The sequence below is a fragment of the Macaca fascicularis genome, chromosome 16 (genome assembly GCF_037993035.2).
Source record: "Macaca fascicularis isolate 582-1 chromosome 16, T2T-MFA8v1.1".
In the NCBI taxonomy this organism is placed as follows: Eukaryota; Metazoa; Chordata; class Mammalia; order Primates; family Cercopithecidae; genus Macaca; species Macaca fascicularis.
In genome coordinates this window covers 57,559,942-57,585,343 of record NC_088390.1, presented here as the reverse complement: position 1 = coordinate 57,585,343, position 25,402 = coordinate 57,559,942, and the positions used below count along the sequence as shown (strand labels likewise).

At 46.2% G+C, this 25,402-nt stretch overlaps 1 protein-coding gene across 3 annotated transcripts in view; it reads left to right on the top strand.

The window, feature by feature from the left end:
* Window positions 1-466: 466 nt before the first annotated feature.
* Window positions 467-25,402, top strand: part of B4GALNT2 (beta-1,4-N-acetyl-galactosaminyltransferase 2 (SID blood group)) — a 44,603-nt gene continuing 19,667 nt past the window's right edge. The window contains exons 1-5 of one of the 3 annotated variants that reach the window (XM_065531367.1): window positions 467-517; window positions 9,783-9,983; window positions 10,558-10,695; window positions 20,655-20,761; window positions 23,734-23,771. In XM_065531367.1, coding sequence (XP_065387439.1) covers window positions 9,847-9,983; window positions 10,558-10,695; window positions 20,655-20,761; window positions 23,734-23,771 — 420 coding nt within the window. In that variant the 5' untranslated portion in view covers window positions 467-517; window positions 9,783-9,846. Of the gene's footprint in view, window positions 518-1,364; window positions 1,890-9,782; window positions 9,984-10,557; window positions 10,696-20,654; window positions 20,762-23,733; window positions 23,772-25,402 lie in introns of those variants that run through there. The other 2 variants (XM_005583596.4, XM_065531365.1) reach the window with 2 other exon arrangements.

The window sequence follows — 25,402 nt, the reverse complement described above, 5'->3', positions numbered from 1 at the left end:
TAGCCAGGTGTGGTGGTGGGTGCCTGTAGTCCTAGCTACTTGGGTGACTGAGGTGGGAGAATCACTTGAGCGCTGGAGGTCAAGGCTATGAGCTACGATTACACCATTGCACTCCAGCCTAGGCAACAGTTTAAAAAATAAATTCTCATATTTGTGACAGCTGGGCCATTAGAATACAATATAATCATGCGTGAGAGGAGCCATGGGAAACACTGAGCCTGGCTTATGAAAAAGGTCCTGCAAATCTAATTTCATCTGAAGTTCAACAGACTCTTTCTTCCAGGCACACAGGCGTTATGTGGCCCCACGGGTCCCTTGCCCGTTAGAGGGATTCAGCCACACCCCAGCTTTCCAGTCCCTAGGGTCTTTTGCCAGGACAGTACTTGTGGAGTGTGGGGTGAAGTGGAGGGTGGAGGTGGGACCAAGGCCGAATTTAGCGACCCCCAGCATAAGCTGCGGACGGGTCAAGGCCACGAGGTTGGAGTGCACGGGAACACAGCATAGCGAGGAAGGAAAGGTAGGGACTGCGGTGATAGACTAGGGGTGGACGCGGGGATTGTGTTTTTCTGTAAGCGGGAGAGAGAAGCGCGATCACCAGTGGCAGAGGAGAAAGGTCCAGGGTAGAGATGGGGGCGCTGGGATGGGGGCGGTTAGGAGAGAAGGGCGGGGGCCGGATCGCTGCGAGGACCGGCTCCGGTAGCCGGGGGAGAGGACGCAGGCGCGGGGCGGGAAGCGCAGGGGACGCAGCTCGTTGCTCCTGGTGGGCGAGTGGAGACGCTACCGACCCTGGATCACGTGAGCCTCCCTGCCCCGTCTCGCCCACCCCTTTCCACACAGAAGTTCGGGGACTCTCACCCACCGGTAGAGTCCGGAGGGTCTGGAGGCGAGCGGTGGCGTCTTATAACTTACCTCCGAGTTCGAGGGACAGAAAATGCACGACTGGAAGCTTCAGGTCACCCAGACTTGGTTCGAATCCTAGCGTCTGCACTTTCCAGCGGATTACCCCACTTTTCCTCGGCTTGCTCTTCTGAAAGGTGAGCTGGTAACTGTCCTCATCTCGTAGGGCCGTTGTGATGAATAAATGACCCCGCGTAGATGAAAAGCGCTTAGCGCCGAGCTCACTGTTTACCTAGCGAGTGTCCCATGCAGGGGCGGTGGTCATCCTTGTCGCCTTCTGGAGTTCTCCTGGGCGCGGGCCACTGGCGGGTCTGTGCGCCGCGGGGTCCGGTGGTCCCCAAACCACGACAACGATGTCTGGACGTGTCGGCGCCAGGCTGGGCGCACAGAAAGACCTAGGGCGTGGGCGGGGAGTGGGTGACGGGGGCGGGGACAGCCCCAAGCGTCCTGCACCTGCTCTGCTCGCCGAGAATTTGCCCGGGTCGGTGCCAGGGCAGGGCAGTAGGAGGCCTGGCTGCTAGGGTCCGCGACATCCGGCCGTCCGAGGGCGGCGGGATTCGGGATGACTTCGGGCAGGTGAGTGTCCCCGGGGCAGAGCGGGGCAAGAGGTGAAACTTCGGGAGCCTGGATCGCCGCGGGTCCTTTCTGGCGTCTGCAGAGCCGGCAGATGCGGGGGCCACAGACGCCGGAGCCCAGGGAGCTGGCGGTTGGAGTCTTAAGTCCAACCGGTTCCCCGCATAGGTGGCTGCAGACGCGAGGTGAGGGCGCCTTCGAAACGAACTCTGCACCCGCAGGAACGGGGAACGCTGGTTTTCCATGGGAAAATTCCACGTGGAGGTGGTCTCTTGCTGTCGGGAATGTGTCTCGGGGACGCCCGAGTGTGGAATCGGCTCGGAACTGCGGGGTTCGGGGCTGGCTGTTTGCTTGGAACTCAGAGGCGCTGACCCGGCCTGGGGCCCCTTTGCTGCCCACGGGAGGAACCGCCGTCAGGGGTATGTAGGTGCCCGGGCGCGGGGATTGAGTGGGGCTCTGGACAGTCGGGGACCCCGGCGGCTTGGTCTCCTTCACAGTCCGCGCTGAGTCAGGGAAAAGTCGGTTTTCAGATCCAGGCGCCCACCGCAGGGCAGAGTGAGCGGCGGTTGTGTGGCCCCGGGTGCTAAAGAGCCTCTACGGAGTGATATAATAATTAACGGGGTAAAGTCTAAATTAATTTTTATAAGCTACGAAGAAGGATCAGGCACACATTTTGTGTTCTTTTATCCCCGAAGTTTATTTTGTTTGTATTTTCCAAAACTCTAAAACAATTATTAAACATTGACAAAGAAGTCATCTCACAAAAATACAAAAACATGTTTGTGACATGACATCTTGTAAGCATGAAAAAGAACACGTTTGGCTGGACGCAGTGGCTTACACCTGTAATCCCAGCACTTTGGGAGGCTGAGGTGGGCGGATCACTTGGGGTCAGGAGTTCAAGACCAGCCTGGCCAACATGGTGAAACCCGTCTCTACTAAAAACATAAAAATTAGCTGGGTGTGGTTGCAAGTGGCTGTAATTCCAGCTACTTGGGAGGCTGAAGCAGTAGAATGGCTTGAACCCTGGAGCAGAGTTTGCAGCCAGCCCAGATTGCTCCATTGCACGCCAGCTTGGGCGACTGAGAGAGACTCAAAAAAAAAAAAAAAAAAGTAGCAGCACAGGTTGAACAGAGGATTGGTGGAATGGGGGAAAGGAAGGCAGATTGCATCCATTTACGTCCCTGGCTAAGGCTTTCACTCCTGCGTTCCCCTTCCCCAACTTCCCCCACTCCACCTTCCTTAATGGGTGACTGAGAAGGAGGAAGCTGGAAGGCCTGATAATGATGCCAATAAATTTAAAGCTGGCAAATCCTTAGCAAATATGACTTTTCCTCCACCTGTGGAAACATGCACAAAAGGTCTGCAGTTTTTTTTTTGAGACGAAGTCTCCCTGTGTCTCCCAGACTGGAGTGCAGTGGCGCCATCTCGGCTCACTGCAAGCTCCACCTCCCGGGTTCACGCCATTCTCCTGCCTCAGCCTCCCGAGTAGCTGGGACTACAGGCGCCCGCCACCACGCCCAGCTAATTTTTTGTATTTTTTAGTAGAGACGGGGTTTCACCTTGTTAGCTAGGATGGTCTCGATCTCCTGACCTCGTGATGCACCCACCTCGGCCTCCCAAAGTGCTGGGATTACAGGCGTGAGCCACCACGCCCGGCCTGCAGTTTCTTTTTAACTGACAAATAATAATCGTACATATTCACGAGGTACATAGTGATATTTTGATACATAGTGATAAACACATAGCATAGTGATCAGATCAGGATAATTAGCATATACATCTTCTTAAACGTTTATCATTTCTTTGTGTTGGGAACAAACATTAAATATCTTCCTCTTAGCTATTTGAAACTATATTATTATTATTATTTTGAGATGGAGTCTCGCTCCATTGCCCAGGCTGGAGTGCAGTGATGCGATCTTGGCTCACTGCAATCTTTGCCTCCCCAGCTCAAGCGATTCTCCCACCTCAGCCTCCCGAGTAGCTGGGATTACAGGCATGCACACGCGCAACACCATGCCCAATGAAATTTTGTAAATTAATTTTATTTTATTTTAATTTTTTGAGACAGAGTCTAGTTCTGTCGCCCAGGCTGGAGTGCAGTGGCGCAATCTCAGCTCACTGCAACCTCCACCTCCCTGGTTCAAGCAATTCCCCTGCCTCAGCCTCCAGAGTAGCCGAAATTATAGGCCCACGCTACCACACCCAGCTAAATTTTTTGTATTTTTAGTAGAGACAGCGTCTCATCATGTTGGCCAAGCTAATCTTGAACTCCTGACTTCAAATAATCCACCTGCCTCGGCCTCCCAAAGTGCTGGGATTACAGACATGAGCCACAGTGCCCAGCCTGAAACTATATATTATTGTAACTATATTCATCCTACAATGTTACAAAATACTGAAAGGCATTTCTGCTATCTAGCTGAAACTGTGTAACCATGCCCTTGGACTTCCTAGTGTTCAGGACCATTAGCCAAATAAATTTTTCTGTATAAATTACCCTGTGGTATACCTGTGGTGTTTTGTAATGGCAGCACAAAATGGGTTAAGACAGTTTCTGTAACTTGATTAGTTTAAATGTATTTATTTTTCTGGGTACCATTTTAGAAAATTTGAAATTTAAGATGTTACAGAAATATGTGACAAAGATAGTGCAAATTCAAATTACACACACACACACACACAACACACACACACACACACAGAGTATTTCTGGACTTCGATTTGTTCCATTCACTTATTTGCTTATTCCTGAATTCGTACCATGCTTTTAATAACTGTGGCCTTGCGATAACTTTGCTCTTCAGTAGTAATATAGCTATCCTTATTTATTTATTTTTTTTAGATGGAATTTCACTCTGTCACCCAGGCTGGAGTGCAGTGGAGCGATTTCTGCTCACTGCAACCTCCACCTCCCAGGTTCAAGCGATTCTCCTGCCTCAGCCTCCCGAGTAGCTGGGACTACAGGCGCGTGCCACCACGCCCTCCTGATTTTTTGTATTTTTAGTAGAGATGGGGTTTCACCATGTTAGCTAGGATGGTCTTGATCTCCTGATCTTGTGATCTGCCTACCTTGGCCTCCCAAAGTGCTGGGATTACAGGCGTGAGCCGCCACACCTGGCCCATCCTTCTTATTTTTAATATCTTCCTTGCTATTCTCATGTGTTACTTCTAATAAATTTTAAGAGTCATTTTGACCAATAAAAAATCTGTTCTGCTGGCTTCTGTGGTGTGTGCCTATAGTCCCAGCTACTCAGAAAGCTGAGGCAGGAGGATTACTTCAGCGCAGGAGTTTGGGACCAGCCAGGGCAACACAGTGAGATCCTGGCTCTAAAAAAAGAAAATCCTGGCCAGGTGCGGTGGCTCACGCCTGTAATCCCAGCACTTTGGGAGGCCGAGGTGGGCGGATCACGAGGTCAGGAAATTGAGACCATCCTGGATAACATGGTGAAACTCCGTCTCTATTAAAAAAAAAAAAAAAAAAAAAAAATTAGTCGGGCGTGGTGGCGCATGCCTGTAGTCCCAGCTACTCGGGAGGCTGAGGCAGGAGAATGGCATGAACCTGGGAGGTGGAGCTTGCAGTGAGCTGAGATCGCGCCACTGCACTCCAGCCTGGGCGACAGAGCGAGAAAAAAAGAAAGAAAATCTTGTTTTGCTTTTATTCATGTGGTTATTATATTGAATTTATAAATTAATATAGGGCAAAGTTACATCTCTAAAAAGTTGAGCCATTCTAATCAAGAATAAAAAGAAGGCATCTCAATCTATTCATCTATGTATTTCCCTAATACAGTGGTAATTTGCTTAATTCTTTATTTGTTCAGTGATGAAATTAATTCTTGATCATTACAAAAAAAGAAAGAAAAAAGAGAGACTATAGAAACGTGTTCATTGAATAGTGCAGATCACAATTAAGAGCTTGATGTGTGTCATTTCAGGCATACAATCCAATAAGGTTTTAAGTTTTTAAGGGCTCATATTTTATATTTTATGTATATTCAGTAATTTGATTTTTTAAAAGGTGCCTTTATTTACTTAGATGTTTAAGCTCTCACATTAGAGTTTATTTATTTATTTATTTATTTATTTATTTTTGAGATGGAGTTTCGCTCTTGTCGCCCAAGCTGGAGTGCAGTGGCATGATCTCAGTCCACTGCAACCTCCACCTCCTGGGTTTAAGCGATTCTTATGTCTCAGCCTCCCGAGTAGCTGGCATTACAGATGCCTGCCACCACACCTAGCTAATTTTTGTATTTGTAGTAGAGACAGGGTTTCGCCATGTTGGCCAGGTTGGTCGTGAACTCCTGACTTCAGGTGATCTGCCCACTTCGGCCTCCCAAAGTGCCGAGATTACAGGCGTGAGTCACCGTGCCCAGCCTCACATTAGAGTTTCACAAGCTGGTGAACGCTTGGCAAATTGTTTCTCCCAGAGAACTACAATCATTCATTCTTACACATTAAACTATTATCAATACACATCACAATTTTATCAATTACACAGTAAAACAAATTATCAAGTATACAAATATTAAGTTACACAGCTTAAAAGGCATGCAATATATCAGATGTCTGCTCAATTCATTACCAGAAACCCACTTTTTTCTTTTCTTTTTTTTTTTTTTTGCCAGAGATTGACAAGAAAAGGAAAAATCACACTTAAGCAAAATAGCTGTAAACGACTTCCAATAGGTATTTCAAAAATTACAAGTTGTTCAGAAATCTTACGAAATTGCTTTAGCTATATAATATGGTTTGCATGTGTCCCTCAAAGTTCATGTGCTGGAAACTTGATCCCCAATTACACAATGTTAAGAAATGGAGCCTTATAAGAGGTGATTAGGCCAGAAGGGCTCTGTGCTCATGAATGGATTAATGCCATTATCATGGGAGCGGGCTCATTATAGTAGGAGTGGATTCCTTATAAAAGTACAAATTCAGCCCCCTCTTGCTCTGTCTCTCACACGCACTCACTTGTTTTTCCACCTTCCACCATGGGATGATGCAGCAAGAAGGTCCCCAGATGTGTCCCCTGGATCTTGGACTTCCCAACCTCCAGAACATGAACTTCTGTTCCCTGTAAATTACCCAGTCTCAGGTATTCTGTTATAGCAGCACAAAACAGCACAAAACAGACCAAGGCAGTGTGATAACAGAGCACTGTTTCCTTTTAAAACGTATTTACTAAATTAAAAGGTATATTCTACATATTCTGCACAAGACAAAAACCACATTTTACCAAAAATATTTAATTGTTCCCTCCCATTCTTTTTCAGAACTTAACAGGGAGGGCCCTGTTAAGTTGCCCACTAAAATTTAAGCATTTGATGAAATGTAATGTCTGGAGACATTAAAGACATGTGCTTCCATACAGTGTAGATTTTCAAAATGAAAATCCATAACAGCACAAGATGAGACTTATAGGAAGATGTTAAATGATCACTGTGAGACCTGATTACAATCCAATAAAAATCAGCGGTTGCACAAATCTGATGTAGACTGGTACAAATGCAGTAGATATAAACATACAGTGAGCAGGCAAATAATCAGATAGGCCCCACTTTCAATGTTTGAAATGACGGGAGGAATAAACCATGTAAGGTCTAGAGTGCTCCTAGTTCCAGGGATTTTAGTTCAGTATGATACTAAAAATATACAAGTATTGGGCAGGCCATTTTGGTACTTAATCTCTCTAAATTTCCTATATATTAACAAGATTCTAGCATGGCAATAGATTTAAAGAAGATTTATAACTCAAGACTGCATGATTTCAGGAAATGTCAGTTGGTACCACCCATAGGCACATCTTGAATGCTGAAAACCAAGAATCTTTTGCTAAGTGCCCAAGAGATCAAGATCGTATGGGCCACCTAAGAGTCTGCCACATAAGTCCCACATGTTTCTTCTTAAGTATCTGCCTGCCTGGGTCATTTTGTGTTGTGTTATTCATTTGAAGCAGATTTCTGCTTTCATTATGTTTTCTGAGTTGTTGGCTTATAGAAACCTCTATAGGGTAGTGGCTAAAAGTGTGGTCTGCTTTTGAATTCTGCATCCGTCATAACCAAGAGAGCAGGTTACTTTTCCCATTTAGCTTCAGCTATCTCATCTGTTAATTGGTGGAGTAATCAAACTTCTCTCGGCCAGGCGTGGTGGCTCATGCCTGTAATCCCATCAGTTTGGGAAACTGAGGCAGGCAGATCACCTGAGGTCAGGAGTTTGAGACCAGCCTGGCCAACATGGTGAAACCCCGTCTCCACTAAAAATACAAAAAATAGCCGGGCGTGGTGGTGGGCACCTGTAATCCCAGCTATTTAGGAGGCTGAGGCAGGAGAGTTACTTGAACCTGGGAGGTGGAGGTTGCATAGAGCTGAGATTGCGCTACCGCACTCCAGCCTGGGTGACAAAGCAGGACTCTGTCTCAAACAAAACAAAACAAATAACAACAACAAAACAAAAACAAAAAGTAAAACTTCTCTTGTTATGCTCTTGTGAGGACTAAATGAGATAATGCATACAAAGCTCTTGGCAGGTGGTCTAGAACATACTAAGTGGTCATTAGATAATTATTATTATTAATTTTTTACTATATTTTGTCACCAGATACCCTACTAAAATTTTACTAATAGTTTCTCATCTAATACATTTTAGTTTTCTGAATATGTAGTTATTTCATCTGTAAATAATACTTTTTATTTCCCTTTTCATTATTTATCTTTTTATTCCATAAGCTAATCTTACCTGCATTGATTAGCACTTCCATGACAATGTTAGATAATAGCAGTGGGCTTTTTTTTTTTTTTTTTTTTTTTTTTTTTGAGACAATCTCCCTCTGACACCCAGGCTGGAGTGCAGTAGTGCAATTTTGACTCACTATAACCTCTGCCCTCTGGGCTCAAGTGATCTTCCCACCTCAGCCTCCCAAGTAGCTGGGACCACAGGCCTGGGCCACCATGCCCAGCTATTTTTTTTTTCCAGTAGAGACATTCACCATGTTGCTGGTCTCAAACTCCTGAGCTCAAGTGATCCGCCTGCCTTGGCCTCCCAAAGTGCCGGGATTACAAGCGTGAGCCACCATGCCCAGCCTATTATTTTTTTAGAGATGGGGTCTCAGTTGCCCAGGCAGTAGTGCAGTAGTGCAATCATAGCTCACTACAGCCTTGAACTCGTGGGCTCAAGGGATTCTCCTGCCTTAGTCTCCTGAGTAGCTAGAACTACAGGCACATGCCACTGTGCTTGGCTATTTTTCAATTTTTTGTAGAGACAGGGTCTCGCTTTGTTGCCAGGCCAGTCCTGAACTCCTGGTTTCAAGTGATCCTCCTGCCTCGGTCTCCCAAAGTGCTCAGATTACAGGCATGAGCCACTAAGCCTGGCCAGGTTACATTTGAATTGTGTTGTCAAAATGTATGATCTGAACTATTTCTACTTTATTACAGTTTTCTTTGTGTCCTAATATGTGGCCAATTTTTATAAATGTTCAAGAGCTCTTTAAGAGAATACAAATTACATCATTTTGTTGTTCTGCTGCTTTAAAATATTTTTGAGACTTGATCAAGTTAGACATGTCAGCATCTCTAACTATCTTTGTATTTCTGATCCTTCTTTCATACCCTGCCGTTTTTTCTTTGTATACTTTAATGCTATTATTAGTGGATAAAGTTCATGGCTATCTGTTTTGGTATCATGCATTTGATCACTGTAAGTGGTCTTTTTGTCCTATTTAATACTCTTTTTTTATTGCCTTGAATTTAGCTATGCTGACATTAGCATTACTAACCTTTTTTTTTTTTTTCAGAAGGAGTCTCGCTCTGTCGCCAGGCTGGGGTGCTGTGGCATGATCTTGGCTCACTGCAACCTCTGCCTCCTGGGTTCAAGCAATTTTCCTGTCTCAGCCTCCCAAGTAACTGGCACTACAGGCATGCGCTACCATGCCCAGCTAATTTTTGTACTTTTAGTAGAGACCAGGTTTCACCATGTTGGCCAGGATGGTCTCGATTTCTTGACCTCATGATCTGCCCGCCTTGGCCTCCCAAAGTGCTGGGATTACAGGCGTGAGCCACCGTGCCCAGCCTCTAACCTTTTTTTTTTTTTTTTGCTGGATTTTTTTTTTTTTTGGCCATCCTTTTATTTGTAATTTTTCTAAGTCCCTTTGTTGCAACTTGATTCTTTCCTCCTCTGTTTATCAGAAATCAATTTTAGTGATCAATATAAGCTATATGCTTAGCTTACATTTTTCCTGAAGTTATCAGTCTCATATACATTACATAATCAATAAAAAAGATTTTAACATAATCTGTTCTTTTGTGTCCCAACAGCTCGAGATTTCTGTGGCTCCTCAAGATATTAGTCATAATCTTGGGACTTGGCGTTGCTGGTTTTATGTTCGGAAGCACGTTCCTTCAAGCAGTGTTCAGTAGCCTCAAGCCAGAGCTCCCAAGTCCTGCCCCGGATGTCCGGAAGCTGAAGCTTCTGCCTGAGGAACATCTCAGGAACCTCTTTTCCTACGATGGAATCTGGTGAGAGACTGAGTGTTCTTTCTTTCACCTTAGTGCACACATCTTCCTTGCTCCTCCTCTGGAGTACTGGCCCCATTGTACAGATGGTTCTCTTGCTTTTCTAAACCTGTGCTGAATGCGCAAGTTACTGCAAGCCAGGATAGGGCTTGGTCTATAGGATCCAGTCTATGTCCTCTATAGCACCCAGTAAAATCCCTGCAAACTTTGGAGAGCATGTAGTTTTTGATCAAAACCGCAGAAAAGATGCTGCTTCTCTGTCCCTCTGCCCTCCTTTCATGGTGGGGTGAGATACAACTGACAGTCATGTAGCTCTCAGATTTAAAGAAGTTAGGTGCAGGGGATAATTCAAGAGGAAGAGTCTTCAGCCTTTCTCTGTCCCTACTTCCCTCCCTTTGTCCCTTTGTCTCTGTGAGGGGCCAGTGCAGGGGATTCCAGGGTCTCATCATCTCAGAACAGTTGGGTGTAGGAAAGAAGATTTTCAGAGTAAACTACACATTGGATTAGGACTCCGGTTTCCTCTCACCCACCAGCCTACCCACCCAATCCATATTTACAATCCTCTTGCTTGTTTCAGGCTGTTCCCGAAAAATCAGTGCAAATGTGAAGCCAACAAAGAGCGGGGAAGTTACAACTTTCAGGATGCCTATGACCAGAGCGACCTCCCAGCAGTGAAAGTGAGGAGACAGGCTGAATTTGAACACTTTCAGAGGAGGTAATGCAGGCCATGAAGGCTCTTGGGTTCTGAGATGGAACAAAAGCTCTCCCCATGTCCTGAGGGTGTGAGTCTTAAGAGAAAAAGCAGGAAGGAATTCTCTCTCTTGCAAGGGTCCCTGGGAGGAACTATTAGGAATGAAACAAAAAGAAGGAATTGAGGAAATCATCCTTAAATGAAGATTTCCAAAACTTTGTATGTATAAAACATTTCATAACAACAACAAAAAGCTGGGGTTGGTGACACATGTCTGTAATTCTAGCATTTTGGGAGGCCAAGATGGGAGGATAGCTTGAGCCCAGGAGTTTGAGACCAGCTTGGGCAATATAGTGAGATCCCACCTCTACAAAAAAAAATTTTAAATTAGCCAGGCATGATGGTACACGCCTGTAGTCCCAGCTACTCAGGAGGCCGAAGTGAGAGGATCACTTGAGCCCAGGAAGTTGAAGCTGCAATGAGCCGTGATCACACCACTGCATTCCAGCTTGGGCAACATATTGAAACTCTGTCTCCAACAAAAGCAAAAACAAACACAAAAAACAAAAGGAATGGAGATGGTTTGAAATATCTGGTGGTACAGCCTCCATGCACCCAGGCCATCATAGCAGGTGATTTTGTAGTCATCACCAAGTTGCCCTATTTTATTCACTTATATGTTGAAAGCATACTATCCCTGTGCTATATGCAAGAAGTGTATCATTTTGTTTTAGATTACAAGGAGTGTCAACACTCAGGTGTATCAACCAGGATTGTTGGTTGAAAAGGGCAGAACTTGGCTGGGCACGGTGGCTCACGCCTATAATTCCAGCACTTTGGGAGACTGAGGTGGGAGGATCACTTGAGGTCAGGAGTTTAAGACTAGCCTGGCCAACATGGTGAAACTCCATCTCTACTAAAAATACAAAAATTAGCCAGGTATGGTGGTACACGCTTGTAATCCCAACTGCTTGGGAAGCTGAGGCAGGAGAATCACTTGAACCCAGGAGGTGGAGGTTGTAGTGAGCCGAGATTGTGCCATTGCACTCCAGCCTGAGCAACAGAGCGAGACTTCATCTCAAAAAAAAGAAAAAAGGAAAAAGTAAACAAAACAAAAACAAACCAACAAACCAACAAAACAAAAACAAACAAACAAACAAACAAAACAAGAAAAGGGCTGAACTTGGCCGGGCGCGGTGGCTCACGCCTGTAATCCCAGCACTTTGGGAGGCCGAGGTGGGCGGATCATGAGGTCAGGAGATGGAGACCATCCTGGCTAACATGGTGAAAACCTGTCTCTACTAAAAATACAAAAAATTAGCTGGGCGTGGTGGCGGGCGCCTGTAGTCCCAGCTACTCGGGAGGCTGAGGCAGGAGAATGGCATGAACCCGGGAGGCAGAGTTTACAGTGAGCCGAGATCACGCCACTGCACTCCAGCCTGGGTGACAGTGAGACTCTGTCTCAAAATAAATAAATAAATAAATAAATAAATAAATAAATAAATAGGGCTGAACTTGATTCTGGATGACTTACATCAAAAGGGAATTTGTTAGAAGGATGCTGGGGCCTTACCAAACCCATAGGTGGTAGGATGTCCAGGCTGGGAAATCAGGTAAGAACTAAAGGAGCATGAAGAACTGGTCAGGCTCCAGGGCCATCTGGTCCCCATATTGTTGGTGCTTCTGCAATGAACTGTCCCCAGGTCACTACCTTAGTGCTCAATTAACTGAGCCTAACTCATGAATGGAAAGGAAGGGAAAGGGTGCATCAGACCCCTCCAGGTTTGACTTTTGAAGCTAGCCACTGCCTTAGTCCATTTTCTGTTGCTATGGCAGAATACCACAGACGGGATAATTTATAAAGAAAAGCTAAGTTTATTTAGCTTATGATTCTGGAGGCTGAGAAGTCTAACAGTGTGGTGCTGGCATCTGGTGAAGTCTTCTTGCTGCATCATAACATGGTGGAGGGTATCACGTATTGAGAGGGCAAGAGCACATGCATCAGCTGAGGTCTCTCTTCCTCTTCTTCTTATAAAACCACCAGTCGCTTGGTTGGGCAAGGTGGCTCACGCCTGTAATTTCAGCACTTTGGGAGGCCAAGACAGGTGAACCACCTGAGGTCAGGAGTTTGAGACTAGCTTGGGCAACATGGCGAAACTCCATCTCTACTAAAAATATAAAAATTAGCCGGGTGTGGTGGTGAGTGCCTATAATCCCAGATACTCAGGAGGCTGAGGCGGGAGACTCGCTTGAACCTGGGAAGTAGAGGTTGCAGTGAGCTGAGATTGGACCACTGGACTCACTCTAGTCTGGGTGACAGAGTGAGACTCCATCTCAAAACAACAACAACAACAACAACAACAACAACAACAACAACAACAAAAACCACCAGTCCCATCATGGAGTCCCTACCTGATGACCTTATCCTAATTAATTCCTAAAGGCCCCTACCTCCAAACAACATACGAATTTGGGAATTAAGTTTCTAACACATGAAATTTGGGGAACACATTCAAATTATAGTAGCCACTACCCTCCAAATTACATGCAAATGGAAAGCTCCCCAGAAGACAGATGGAGGCACTGTCTCCATCAGGAGATGTTGAAAGCTGGACAGCCAGTGGAATACACAGGTGATGCTGGCATGGATTTCAACCCTGGTGCGCCTAGCTATGTGAGGAGCATCTGGTCTTGGTAGTTAACAGTGCTGCCGCAGCTGACTGGCTGCATTCAGGTCCTGCATCCTCTACCTGCCAGCTAGGTGATCTTGGGCAAGCTGCTTAATCTCTGTAAAATGGGGATGCTAATAATACCTAGCTGCAGTCGGGCGTGGTGGCTCACTCCTGTAATCCCAGCACTTTGGGAGGCCGAGCCAGGCAGATCACCTGAGGTCAGGAGTTTGAGACCAGCCTGGCCAACATGGTGAAACTCCATGTATTAGTCAGGGTTCTCTTAGAGGGCCAGAACCAACAGGCGGGGGGGGGGGGGGGGGGGGGTGGGGGGGGGGGAGAGAGAGAGAGAGAGAGATTATTAAGTGTTAACTTACATGATCACAAGGTCCCACAATAGGCTGTCTGCAAGCTGAGGAGCAAAGAGAGCCAGTCCAAGTTCCAAAACTAAAGAACTTGGAGTCCAATGTTCAAGGGCAGGAAGCATCCAGCACAGGAGAAAGATATAGGCTGGGAGGCTAGGCTTTTCTCGTCGCTTCACGTTTTTCTGTCTGCTTTATATTTGATGGCAGCTGATTAGATGATGCCCACCCAATTAAGGGTGGGTCTGCCTTCCCCAGCCCACTGACTCAAATATCAATCTCCTTTGGCAACACCCTCACAGACACACCCTGGATCAGTATTGCATCCTTCAATCCAATTGAGTTGACATTTAGCGTTAACCATCACAAGTCCACCCTTTGTCAACTTGAACCCATACACATCTCCTGAGATCATACATAATCTTCAAATAAAGACAATCATAAGGTCATAATTATGCCTAACATAATACAACTATCTTTCATACAACCAGAAACGCACCAATCCCCAATCCAAATACTATTACATAAAGTTAACAATACTTAGAATCTGATATGAAGTCAATAAATCTTATGTCACATGACAAAGGAAAAGGAAATAAAATGAAGATATTTTCTTAGTACAAGTGTGTATATGCACAAACATGTTTTTAACAAAAGAAGGAGGAAATACTCATGACGATTACAGTCCTCATTTCTGCAGCTGGTACCTGCAAGCACCTCAGCAGGTAATGGTTTTTTTTTTTTTTTCCTGGTGGAGTGACCCAAACCTTCATTCCTGAAGGGTCTAGGTCATTTGTAGTCCTGCCTGGATTGGGCTATTGTAGTTTCCCATTGACCTTAATCACAGGGCATGGTAATACTAAGAGACACCCTAATGGATCTCCTGTATTCCCTGTGCACTCTTCCTTACATCCGTTGTGGAGCAGTAGACTGATTTCATCTTGATGGCCTGGGTCAGTCACCCCAGCTAACACAGTAACTTACTTCTTAGCCTGTTGACTTAAAGGTAGGAGGATCCCAAAGTGTCCAGGTGGCAATCTTAACTTCCACTTTAATGGAATCACTGTTGTGTATCCTGGTGGCAGCAGTCCTCCCTCTGGAACTAAGACCTCGAAGCCAGCAGAACATAATGTCGCAGGAACAGGAAGCAAAACTTTTGCTAGTGGATCACTAGGGGTGATGGTGACCCTTTGATTCCTGGACCCGTGAATCCTGGCCATGGAAGAAGCAGTACCACATATTGGACGCTGATTCAGAGCATACATGGCCTTCTGGAGAACTTTGCCTCAGCCCTGCAAAGTATTGTCACTTAGTTGGCACTATAATTGTGACTTCAAAAGGCCATTCCACCGTTCTATAAATCCAGCTGCTTCAGGATGATGGGGAATATGGTAAGACCAGTGAATTCCATGAGCATGAACCCGTTGCCTCACTTCTTCTTTTCTTTTCTTTTCTTTCTTTTTTTTTTTTTTTTAAGATGGAGTTTTGTTCTTGTTGCCCAGGCTGGAGTGCAATGGCATGATCTCAGCTCACTGCAACCTCCTCCTCCCAGACTCGAGCAATTCTCCTATCTCAGCCACCCGAGTAGTGGGATTACAGGTGCACACCACCACGCCCAGCTAATTTTTGTATTTTTTATAGAGATGGGGTTTCCCCATGTTGCCCAGGCTGATTTTGGACTCCTAGCCTCAAGTGATCCCCCTATCTTGGCCTCCCAAAGTGCTAGGATTACAGGTGTGAGCCACCATGCCTGGCCCAACACTGTCTTTTCTTAATTTCCACTGCTGACTGCTCTGTAGGGATTCCCAAATTCTAGCTAAGCCATGTGTCTAAACATTCCTGTCTGATTGAGGGCTCCTTAAGGTGAGACTGTAGTTTTCCAATCAGTCCAAGGGCTCTATGAGAGCTAAACAGTCCTCCATCAGACTGGAAGGTTCATGCTTATAAGGGCTATGTCTCCTCGCTTAGACTGGTACTTCCAAGGCTGGACTCTCTCCTTCTTTAGATTAGGGATTCCCTGAAGGTTGGCACTGCTCTTGCAGGATGTCTTCAGCTAATGAAATTACATATGATAAATAACCCAGAATCATTTGCTCCCTGGTCAATGTCACATAAGCTATATAAATCTCTGGAGTATATACAGGAGATATTTCGCAATTTACATGCTTCTTTATATGTTGGGTGAGGTAATCTGGCAAAATTGCGTTTGGAGACCACATCTTATCCTCCAGAGAATGCATGACTGATGTGAAAGGAATGACCCAGGGATCCATATAGGATGACTAATTAAGAGGATGTCTGTGCCTCTTGTCTGTATCCTTGAAATTATGAGTAGAGCTTGATACTAGATGAGATCTCTGACTCAGTTGAGGCTGATTGGTCAATCTGATCCTGTGTGTTAGTGCTGTATTATACTTCCATTAAAAAGCAGCATGTGTAATGCTCCTCTAAGAAGAAGTTCATTTTTTTCTTCTTTTCTTGTTCTCTTTCCCTTCCTCCCTCCCTCCCTCTCTCTCTCTCTTTTTCTCTTTGTTTCTCTTTCTTCCTCCCTCCCTCCCTCCCTCCCCCCCCTCTCTCTTTCCTCCTTCCTTCCTTCCTTCCTTCCTTCCTTCCTTCCTTCCTTCCTTCCTTCCTTCCTTTCTTTCCTTTCTTTCCTTTCTTTCCTTTCTTTCCTTTCTTTCTTTCTTGATAAAGTCTGCCTCTGCTGCCCAGGCTGGAGTGCAGTGGTGCAAACTCGGCTCACTGCAACCTCCACCTTCTGGGCTCAAGCAGTCCTCTCACCTCAGCCTCCCAAATAGCTGGGACTACAGGTGCATGCTACCATGCCTGACTAATTTTTGTAGTTTTTGTAGATATGGGGTTTTGCCATGTTGCCCAGGCTTGTCTTAAACTCCTGAGCTCAAGCAATCCACCCACCTCAGCCTCCTAAAGTGCTGGGAATACAGGCCTGAGCCACAGTGTCTGGCCAGAAAAAGTCCATTTTAAGCCACTCCCCTGACCACTACCACTGCCATCCTCATCCCTTTCTTAAATGATAGGTTCCCTTGTAAACCCAGCTAAAGAGTCTGCCATTATGAATTTGGTATGTATTATTCCACACTATTTTTAAATACTGTTATATACATGTATGTTATATATATGTGTGTATGTGTATATATCCATATAAACATATACTGTTGGTTTTTTGTGTGTTTTAGTGTACTTGGTACCATAAAAACAAATCACTCTGAAATTTGTTTTTTTCATTCAATTATATACATATATATATATATATTTCAGATTATAAATTTATTCAATGCAAAATAATCCTCTGGTTGGGTGCGGTGGCTCATGCCTGTAATTCTAGCACTTTGGGAGGCTGAGGCAGGCGGATCACTTGAGGTCAGAAACCCAGCTTGGCCACCATGGTGAAACCCTGTCTCTACTAAAAATACAAAAATTAGCCAAGTGTGATGGTGGGCACCTGTAATCCCAGCTACTCAGGAGGCTGAGGCAGGAGAATCGCTTGAACCTGGGAGGTGGAGGTGGCAGTGAGCCAAGATCGTGCCACTGCACTCCAGCCTGGGTGACAGAGTGAGACCCTGTCTCAAAAAAAGCTAAAAACAAAACAAAAATCCTCTCCAATTTTACTGAGGTGGCTGACCACGTCCACGACCAAATCTGCCTCTTACTGGAATTTGGTTGTTGACGCAGCCTCAACCTTGGCTCTCTTGTTGACAGCAGGCTATTGGCTTCCCCACTTGTGGGTCTCGCAGGTGTCTCACCCTCCAGACCTTTAGGCGGAGACCTGCCAGTCTCTGCACAGCTGTGGTGTAGGGTGGCAGGCACAATCTTGGGGGGCAGATGGAGGTCATCATGGAGATACCGGATACCCTCGTTGGTAAAGTACCCGTAGAAATGTCTCCAGGAAAACTGTTCCTGCACAAAGCCTCAGGACTTGAGAGACTGCATGACTTTCATGACATGAAGCTTGGCCACCGTGACTCCCTCCTTTAAAAGGAGTTCATAGAGCTGGGCGCGGTGGCTCACGCCTGTAATCCCAGCACTTTGGGAGGCCGAGGCCGGCGGATCATAAGGTCAAGAGATCAAGACCATCCTGGCCAACATGGTGAAACCCTGAGTCTACTAAAAATACAAAAATTAGCTGGGCGTGGTGGCACTTGCCTGTAGTCCCAGCTACTCAGGAGGCTGAGGCAGGAGAATTGCTTGAACCCAGGCGGTGGAGGTTGCAATGAGCTGAAATGGCGCCACTGCATTCCAGCCTGGCGACAAAGCGAGACCCTGTCTCAAAAAAACAAAAAAACAAAAATGAGTTCATAAATGGCATTCCTGTTCTTCTTAGGTGTCAACATCTCGGCGGCTGCAGGGTCCGGGGCCAGAACTGGAAAGGAGTATGAAATGTTTTTAAGAGCTATGTATATATCTAGTTCATCCCTCTTAATGGCAATATAGCTATGAATATGAATATGCTGCATTTTACTAAGCCATTTCCCTATTGAAAGGTAGATTGTTGAAAAACCTTCATTTTTACATTTATATTATTTACAATAAAATTACATTATATTTACATTATTTCCTTTTTCATTAAGACATATATAAGGGCCAGGCGCTGTGGCTCACGCCTGTAATCCCAACACTTTGGGAGGCCGAGGTGGGTGGAGCACTTGAGGCCAGGAGTTCAAGACCAGCCTGGCCAACATGGTGAAACCCCATCTCTACAAAAAATAAAAAAATTAGCCGGGCATGGTGGCGTGTGCCTGTAATCCAAGCTACTCAGGAGAATGAGGCAGGAAAATTGCTTGAACCCGGGAGGTGGAGTTTGCAGTGTGCCGAGATCGCACCACTGCACTCCAGCCTGGGTGACAGAGTGAGTGAGACTTCGTCTCAGAGAAAAGAAAAATACAGGGGCCGGGCGCGGTGGCTCAAGCCTGTAATCCCAGCACTTTGGGAGGCCGAAATGGGTGGATCACGAGGTCAGGAGATCGAGACCATCCTGGCTAACACGGTGAAACCCCGTCTCTACTAAAAAACTAGCCGGGCGAGGTGGCGGGCGCCTGTAGTCCCAGCTACTCGGGAGGCTGAGGCAGGAGAATGGCGTGAACCCGGGAGGCGGAGCTTGCAGTGAGCTGAGATCCAGCCACTGCACTCCAGCCTGGGCCACAGAGCGAGACTTCGTCTCAAAAAAAAAAAAAAAGAAAAGAAAATTACATGTATAAGGATGTTCATTTCAAACAGTGCTGAAATGAACATTTTTATGCTTGTCCTATTGTTCACACATGCAAGCATTTCTCCTTTCACCTAGCATCTTACTTGCTAGATCCCAGGGTATGCCTTTTTTATTTTTGATAGATATTGCCAAATTTCCCTCAAGAGGGCTTGTGTGAACTCACACTTTCATGAAGAGTGTGTGTCACACCTTACGTACACCTAACACTTGCTATCATCAAATTTTCAAACTTTAATGAGAAAGGTATTCCATGTTCTTTTTTTAAATTCACATTTCCCCGATTGAAGCTGAGCATGTTTCATATGTTCATTGCCATTTGTATTTCCTCTTCTGTTAATTGCCTGTTTATGTTCTTTACCGTTTAAAAATTTTGTCTTTTTCATATTCCCGTAAGTATTCACTATGATGGTCTAATCTTTTTTTTTCAAGGTAATTAAATGATCTCCTGGTTAAACTGAGTCCCGAAGGCTAACATTTCAACCATTATACCTTAGTCCCTCAAAAAACTAATCTTGCTGGATTGTGCTATGTGCTTGCTTTTGACTAAAGATTGTTATCAGCCTGTCGTGGTGGCTCACATTTGTAATCCGTAAAAATAGTTACTCTGTTTGCTCTAAAAATATTGTGACAACAATTACTCCCATATACACTTTCTTGTGATTTAGTTTATTTTTTATTTCAGTGGTAGGAGAAATTCCACTTCCCTTCAGGAATTGGTCTACTTCTTCCTTTGGGCAGTAAGGACCATGTAATGGTTGTCAATAGCTTTTTATCCTGGTTCCCATGAAGTTCAGATGTGACTTTGGTGTTTAGCTGCTGCAGCTGGGTGGGTCTCTACCATCTGATAATTTTATTTCTTCTTTTATGCTGGTCATGGTTTTTTTTTTTTTTTTTAAATGTGCTTTGTTAGCCAGGCATGGTGGCTTTCTCCTATAGTCCTGGCTTCTCTGAAGGCTGAGGTAGGAGGATCGCTTGAGCCCAGGGGTTGGAGACCAGTCTGGGCAACATAGTGAGACCCTATCTCTACAAAAAATTTTTAAAAATTAGCTGGGCTTGGTGGCATGTACCTGTAGTCCTGGCTATGAAAAGGCTGAGATGGGAGGACTGCCTGAGCCAGGGAGGTCAAGACTGCTGCGAGCTGTGATTGTGCCACTATACTCCAGCCCAGGCAACAAAGTGAAACCCTGTCTCAAAAACAAAAATGAGGCCAGGTGCAGTGGCTCATGCCTGTAATCCCAGCACTTTGGGAGGCCAAGGCAGGTGGATCACTTGAGATCAGGAGTTCAAGACCAGCCTGGCCAACATGGTGAAACCCTACCTCTACTAAAAATACAAAAAAAATTAGCCAGGCATGGTGGTGCATTCCTATCATCCCAGCTACTCAGGAGGCTGAGGCAGGAGAATCGCTTGAACATGGGAGGCGGAGGTTGCATGAGCCGAGATAGTGCCACTGCACTCCAGCCTCGGTGACAGAGCGAGACTCCATCTCAAAAAAAAAAAAAAAAAAAAAAAAGGCTTTGTTATAAACTACCTCAGTACCTTTGTGGAGGCCAGAAGAGGGGAGGAAATAAGGACGGTGGGGTGAGAATGGAGGGAGACAGGGACAACCCAATTTTGATTTCTCCACATTGTCAGGGCAAGGCTCTGTGCACAGGCACCACTTTGAGAACAAACCAGGGACCAGAATCAGGGCAGCTGCTGATGTTTCTGTTCTCCTTCCTGCAGAGAAGGGCTGCCCCGCCCACTGCCCCTGCTGGCCCAGCCCAACCTCCCCTTTGGGTACCCGGTCCACGGAGTGGAGGTGATGCCCCTACACACAGTTCCCATTCCGGGTAAGTACATCCACATCCCGAGAGGCCCCAGACAACATTCTCACTCTTCTTAGGCAAAAGGAGGGAGAGGTCGGGTGCAGTGGCTCATGCCTGTAATCCCAGCACTTTGGGAGGCCAAGGCAAGAGTTCAAGGCTGCAGTGAGCTATCATCTTGCCAGTACACTCCAGCCTGGGTGACAGAGCGAGATCCTGCTGTCTCTTTTTTTTTTTTTTTTTTTTTTTTTTGAGACGGAGTCTCGCTCTGTCGCCCAGGCTGGAGTGCAGTGGCCGGATCTCAGCTCACTGCAAGCTCCGCCTCCCGGGTTCACGCCATTCTCCGGCCTCAGCCTCCCGAGTAGCTGGGACTACAGGCGCCCGCCACCTCGCCCGGCTAGTTTTTCGTATTTCTTAATAGAGACGGGGTTTCACCGTGTTAGCCAGGATGGTTTCGATCTCCTGACCTCATGATCCGCCCGTCTTGGCCTCCCAAAGTGCTGGGATTACAGGCTTGAGCCACCGCGCCCAGCCCCTGCTGTCTCTTAAAACAACAACAAAAAAGGGGCCGGGTGCTGTGGCTGGTGCCTGCCTATAATCTTAGCACTTTGGGAGGCTGAGGTGGGTGGGCTGCTTGAGCTCAGGAGTTCGAGACCAGCCTGGGCAATATGGCAAAACCCCGTCTCTATAAAAAATAGAAAAATTAGCTGGGTGTGGCGGTGGGCACCTGTAGTCCCAGCTACTTGTGGGGTTGAAGCAGAAGGCTTGCTTGAACTTGGGAGGTCGAGGCTGCAGTGAGCAGAGATTGTGCCGCTGCACTTCAGCCTGAGTGACAAAGTGAGACACTGTCTCAAAAATAAATAAATAAATAAATAAATAAATAAATAATAAAAATAAAAGTATGGAGCAGGCATTCATTGGTACCTGCTATGCGCTCAGCACAAGGCAAGAAGCTTGATGTGATTTTTTCTTTTTTGATGGAGTCTTGCTCCATCTCTCAGGCTACAGTGCAGTAGCATGATCTCGAGTCACTGCAACCTCCACCACCCGGGTTCAAATGATCCTCCTGCCTCAGCCTCCCAAGTAGCTGAGATCACAGGCGTCCGCCACCACGCCTGGCTAATTTTTTGTATTTTTAGTAGAGACGGGTTTTCACCATGTTGGCCAGGCTGGTCTCGAATTCCTGACCTCAGGTGATCTGCTCACCTTGGCCTCCCAAAGTGCTGGGATTACAGGCATGAACCACCGAGCCTGGCTGGGAGTGCACTGTGAAAAGAATATTTCTGTTGGTTAAAACTGCCCTCCATGGTGGATTTTTACACACCCCTCTAGTTCAGCATCACATCCCTCATCAGAGTAAAGTGGAATATTATCAGAGGGACCAGAAGGATGAGCCTGCAGGCACAGACGTCCCCTCCCAGTGCAGAGATGTTGGATTCTGTGGGGCTGTCCAGTGAAGTCTTCTGCTTGTGGGCTCTTGGCATCTTGAGGCAAATAGCCCCCGGAAACCCGCAAGCTCCAGAAAAGACCTCCAAGTAAGGTCTGGGTGTGGTGACACCTGGGGATCTGACATACTTCATGGACCCAGCCTAGCTCTCTCTAGGTCCAGCACTGAGGAGCATGACAGATATCTGAAATTCACAAACCACACCTCAAACAGGTGAGATGAGAATGAGTGCCCGAGACACAGGGGTATGCGGGACATCAACAAATGGCGCGCCCCACACAGAAGGAAGGGCAGGGTCCCAGACAGGGGACAAAGGGGACAGGGAAGCAGAGGTGAGAGTTTAGTAAGTTATCAAGGCCACATAGAGAGGATGTATTTGAATTCAAATTTGAATTAGTCCTACTATGAGAACAGAGATAGATTCTAAAGTAAATGCATTTGGAGTCAAGCACTAGTGTTCTTGAATAGCCATCTTAAAAATTGTTTTTCATTTTGGATGATTCATTTCTTATTGTGGTAAAATATATATAACGCACTGGGCACAGTGGCTCATGCCTGTAATCCCAGCACTTTGGGAGGCTAAGGCTGGTGGATCACTTGAGGTCAGGAGTTTGAGACCAGCCTGGCCAACGCGGTGAAACCCCATCTCTACTAAAAATACAAAAATTAGTCGAGTGTGGTGGCTCACACCTGTAGTCCCAGCTACTCGGGAGGCTGAGGCAGGAGAATCACTTGAACTCGGGAGGCAGAGGTTACAGTGAGTTGAGATTGCACCACTGCACTCCAGCCTGGGTGACAGAGTGAGACTCTGTCTTAAAAAAAAAAAAAATATATATATATATGTATATATGTTATATAGAAGTATATCTATTTTATATAGAAACATATAGCATATATAAAAATGTATATGTTATATAGAAGCATATATATTTTATATAGAAATATATGTTACATTAGTACTATATATAAACATATATATTATATTAACATTATTTACAATACATGATATATAAACATAAAATTAACAATTTTAACCATTTTAAAGTGTATACTTCAGTGACACAAAGTATATTCATGTTGTTGTGCAACCATCAGTCACCACCAGAACTTTTCACCATCCCCAACTGAAACTCTCTTCTCTAACTGAATTCCCCACTGTCCCTCTCCCCCGCCCCTGGCAACCACCATTCTGCTTTCTGTCTCTATGGGTTTGGCTACTCCAGGTGCCTTATACAAGATGATTCATTATTCATCCACCAGTTCCTCCCTTTCAGTAACACAGATTCCCAGAAGGAACGGAATTAATTCACAGCCTCCAAAGCTGAGGATGGGCATCAGAGGTTTTAGAACCGTTGGGGTTTGAGAAAGACCATGAAACAACACCTAACAGAGGCCTGGGGAGAGGAGCACATGTCAGCAAACACTCTGGGTGGGAAGTGACACTTGAGGGAGCCCTCAAGGATGTGCAGGAGTCCACGAGGTTGGCAAGAGCAGCGGGGAGCTGTGGTGTCTCTCACGAGCCATTTTCTTTCCTTTTCCCTGTGTCCTCCAGGTCTCCAGTTTGAAGGACCCGATGCTCCCATCTACGAGGTGAGTCCTCCTCCCAGCCCCTCTTTGCACTTGGTGTCCTGTCCTCATTCCCTCAACTGCGGCTGCTCTCAGCCTTTGATGGACCCCCTGTCCAGATTTAAGGTCAGACATGAGCCCAAGGAGGGAGGGGAAGGAAGGGTGTGTAGAAAACGTGACTTCTAGCCTTGGGAGTGGCTAGAGTTCCAGAGAGGATTTCTCAGACCACACTGAAGAATGGGATCCATTGGCTGCTCCTGCTTCTGGTGTGAGAGGAAGCAGCCACCACAGCCATGGGCTCCGGCACGGCGTGGCCTCTGTCAGGGTTAAGGCTGGCAAGACAGATGGTGCTTGTGCCCTGCCTTTCTTTCCCCACTTTACGCAGCTCCACATTAAGGTCTTATGGTGCTATATCTGGTCAGTGGATGCAAATCGCGTCCCAAGAGGAGTCTGGGCAGTGTGGTTTTAGTTTTCCCACCTTTACATGTTAGTCAGAGGTGGGAATGGGTGATGAGGGAGCAGATAGGCAAGGCCTCTGCCATCTGTCACCGTTGGGTTCTTGTTTCTCTATGTTGTCTTCTTTTTTTGAGACAGGGTCGGTCTCACTCGGTCACCCAGGCTGGAGTGCAGTGGCGCAATCATGACTCACTGCAGACTTGACCTCCTGGGCTCAGGCAATCCTCCCACATCAGCCTGTGAGTAGCTGGGACTACAAGCACACACCAACAAAGCTGGTTAATTTTTTTTTTTTTAAAGACAGAGTCTCCCTCTGTCACCCAGCCTAGAGTGCAGTAGTGTGATCTCTGCTCACTGCAACCTCCACCTCCTGAGTTCAATTGATTCTCCTGCCTCAGCCTCCCAAGTAGCTGGGACTACAGGTGTGCACCACCACACCCAGCTAATTTTTTGTATTTTTAGTAGAGACAGCGTTTCACCACGTTGGCCAGGCTGGTCTCGAACTCCTGACCTCAAGTGATCCATCTTGACCTCCCAAAGTGCTGAGATTACAGGCATGAGCCACCGTGCCTGGCCCCTGGTTACTTATTTTTTATTTTTAGTAGAGATGTGGTCTCGCCATGTTGCCCAGGCTGGTTTTGAACTCCTGCGCTCAAATGATCCTCCCACCTCGGTCTCCCAAAGCACTGGGATTACAGGCATGAGCCATCATGCCTGGCTATATTGTCTTCTTCGTAGTCCTACTCTGGACCTGAATTCCCTGCTGTGCGTAGTTCCGTGCTTACCATCTCTCTTCCACACTGGAATATAAGCTTCATGAAGGCATTTACTGCTGTTTTCCCAGTGCCTGTAACTCGGTTTTTATTTATTTATTTATTTATTTATTTATTTATTTATTTATTTTTGAGATGAAGTCTCACTCTTGTCCCCCAGGCTGGAGTGCAATGGCACAATCTTGGCTCACTGCAACCTCTGCCTCCCAGGTTTAAGCGATTTTCCTGCCTCAGCCTCCCGAGTAGCTGGGATTACAGGCGCCTGCCAGCACGCCTGGCTTATTTTTGTATTTTTAGTAGAGACAGGGTTTCACCATGTTGGCCAGGCGGGTCTTGAACTCCTGACCTCAGGTGATCCATCCGCCTCAGCCTCCCAAAGTGCTGGGATTACAGGCGTGAGCCACCGCACCCGGCCTGTAACAGGGT